Source organism: Aplysia californica, unplaced genomic scaffold, assembly GCF_000002075.1.
Source record: "Aplysia californica isolate F4 #8 unplaced genomic scaffold, AplCal3.0 scaffold00575, whole genome shotgun sequence".
NCBI lineage: Eukaryota > Metazoa > Mollusca > Gastropoda > Aplysiida > Aplysiidae > Aplysia > Aplysia californica.
Window position 1 is genome coordinate 58,871 of NW_004797845.1, and position 2,809 is coordinate 61,679.

The window sequence follows — 2,809 nt, forward strand, 5'->3', positions numbered from 1 at the left end:
TTAGCGGCACCTCCACTCGTCCAAATAACTCCATTCGAATTGCCATTGTTCCTGGACATTCAAACATATGTTTGATATCCTCCTTTTTGTATTTCCTATCCTCCCCTTGCAGAGATTTGTGGCTTAAAAGTGTCATTAGTGAGCTGTAACGTAGGTCATATATGCGTATGCAAAACGTGTGTGAGAAGCTGGAAGAGCTGTGAACAGTCCCATTTTCCGCGTAACGAAAATTTATAGTATTTTATAATAAAAGTATATTATAGAAAAATATTCTTACTAGCCGCAACTGTTGTAGAAGACAAATTGACATAAACTGCTATGCAAAGTATGGGTGACATTACCCAGGCGCGGTTCGTCCATAGAGCACGGTCGTGCTGTGGCGCCCAAAATGTTTTAATGTTCTATTACGTAAAACACCCACAAAAAAATAACTAAAAGACGCCAGTAACAAACACTAGCCAAATATTATATCAAAACAAGGTCCTTGCTGGCGCCGTAACTGTCATTTCTGTGTCTATAGTGCCGTAAAACAGCTATTATGCCATGCCAAAGTTCATGCGCTGTATCTAATCATAACAGGATATTCAACGGTGGAAACCTGACCTATAAATCGCTCTTTGGGATAACCCAAGCGATGACGCACTCGTAGAGAGTTTGGCGGTACATTAATATTAATAAGGCGGCACATCTCACTGCCGAATAGTGCCAAAACATAGCCCACAGTAGGCAATCTAAAAATAAACGCGATAGACTGCACACTATTCTATGCCAACATTATGTGAGCCCCGGAGCAATCCAGCGGAGTGCTCAAGTGAATTGTGATTGGTTCATTGTCTTGCTGCTATTTTAAGTGACTCTGTGACCGTGAACCTGAGGGAGGTGATCCATCGTCCTATGAGTTGTGCTTTTGAACGGTTTTGTAGTGGAGTGGTGAAACGTATTGCTTGAGTGTTCAGTTCTAATGCAGGATGAATTAAACTGACGTTTAGCTAACAAACAGATTTTGTTTTAGAAGTCAAAGCCACAAGTAAAAAGAATGAAAATAGAATCACAAGGTTCTCCCTCAACAACCCAAAGATCCTAAAATTATACACCATCTCATTTACTATGCCCTTGACTATCTTCAACCTTAGATAGCTTAATTGTGCACGCCCACTTTTTAGACCCACGAGCCGCCCCTGACATTACCCATTAAAGAGATATTTAAGGATGCGTTGCGCCACGAATTTTTAACAGCACTATAAAATGCTGTATTCCACCAGCTCTGGTTAGCAGGTTCTATACTTTAGGGTATAGGTATAGGCAAAGAGTTAATTGTGGCTTCGGTAGTCTAATGGTTACGCTGTCGAGATTATAACCGAATGGTCATGGGTTCAAACCCCGCCAGGGCCCCTGCGTGGTGCCTTGGGAAAGGCACAATTTTCCTCCCCTAATCCACGTGGGAAATGGTACAGTGGAGTCCACTTTTAACGAGTCCGGAAAAACGAAAAGTCTGTTATAAAGACGCTATTCTGAAACCCCGTTTTTTTCTCCTCTTTACCTTTGTAAATAAAATACTGCTATAGCGCTATCTCAGACAAACATGCGAGTCGGTTATAGCGGAATATTGCTGCTGTTGTGCACGGTGCATAGGCCAATTTTACATAACGTAAAACCTCGCCAGTTGAGAAACTTGTTGGTGATCTATCGAAACAAAGAATGGGAGAGCCCAAATGTGTCAACAATGAAGGCCGGAGCAACTGAGTAGGGAGGGTGTGGCATGCGCAGACAAACAGAACACATCGTGTGATATGCCAGCGTAAGCGTAGTTTACATTATCAAGGCCTACCATGCTTCTCAGTCCCTTCTCTGAAGCGGGGATGGAGAGGTCACAGCAATGTGATGGATGGACCTAATGTGTGACGTGCGCAAGCAGACAGAATGCCCCACAGGGTGTGGTGAGGTGGGGGGGGGGGAAACAACGGGCGAGTTAGCCCAGAGCCCTTCCTTTTTGATCGTCAACACCGAGCTATCAGTCCACATCGCTAGATCTAGCGCAAGAGAAAGAAACTTGATTCGATTTTTGATCAAGTAAGACCTAGAAGTCATGTTGAAACAAAATCGTCCTCAGGGGAGATAGCAAAAGGAAATAAACGGAACACTTAACTCATAGATTAGGCCTACTTTACAGTTTCCCTTGAATTTATTACTGGATCCCTTATAGCGAGAATCCTGCTATAACGGACATTTTGCTCCGGTCCCCTCCCTCTCGTTATAACAGGATTCCACTGTACCTCGCTACAGTCTGTGAAAAACCATGTCAGTTTGTTAGTGTTAGCTGCTTGCACAGAGATGAGAATGTTTCTGAATGTCTTATGGTCTGCTGGGATGATAGTAGTTGTAAAACGCTTAGAACATACTGTAGAGAACGGATAAGCGCTATATAAATGCAATTATTATTCACTATTGTTATTGAATAAAGATCTGTTTGTTTTTTGTTTTCAGACAGCCTAAGAGTAATCGACAGAGAGTTCATACCGACTGAATGGATCGCTGTCGGTATTGTTGCGTTAGGTGTGGTACTCTTAATCTGTGGAGTGAGACTGTATAGGTAAGATATTACAAATACAGTCGAACCTGCTCTAATGACCACCTGTCTAAGACAGCCACCCCAACCATTGCCTCTTTCCGCCTTCTACGCTATCATTTTTCTATACATCAAAATGGAACTGTCCAAGAGGACCAGCTGTCTAAGATAACCACTTTTCTCCTCGACAATGGGTGGTCATCTTGGGCAGCTTTGACTGTACCATTAAAGTTACGGATCCCC

General features: G+C 42.9%; 1 protein-coding gene across 1 annotated transcript in view; it reads left to right on the plus strand.

The window, feature by feature from the left end:
• LOC101858888 overlaps positions 1–2,809 on the plus strand; it is a gene marked incomplete in the record, with an annotated part of 67,514 nt that overhangs the window by 54,401 nt on the left and 10,304 nt on the right. Inside the window, 1 exon segment of the mRNA XM_013087335.2 lies at positions 2,485–2,590. Within this exon segment, the coding sequence (XP_012942789.1) occupies positions 2,485–2,590 (106 nt within the window).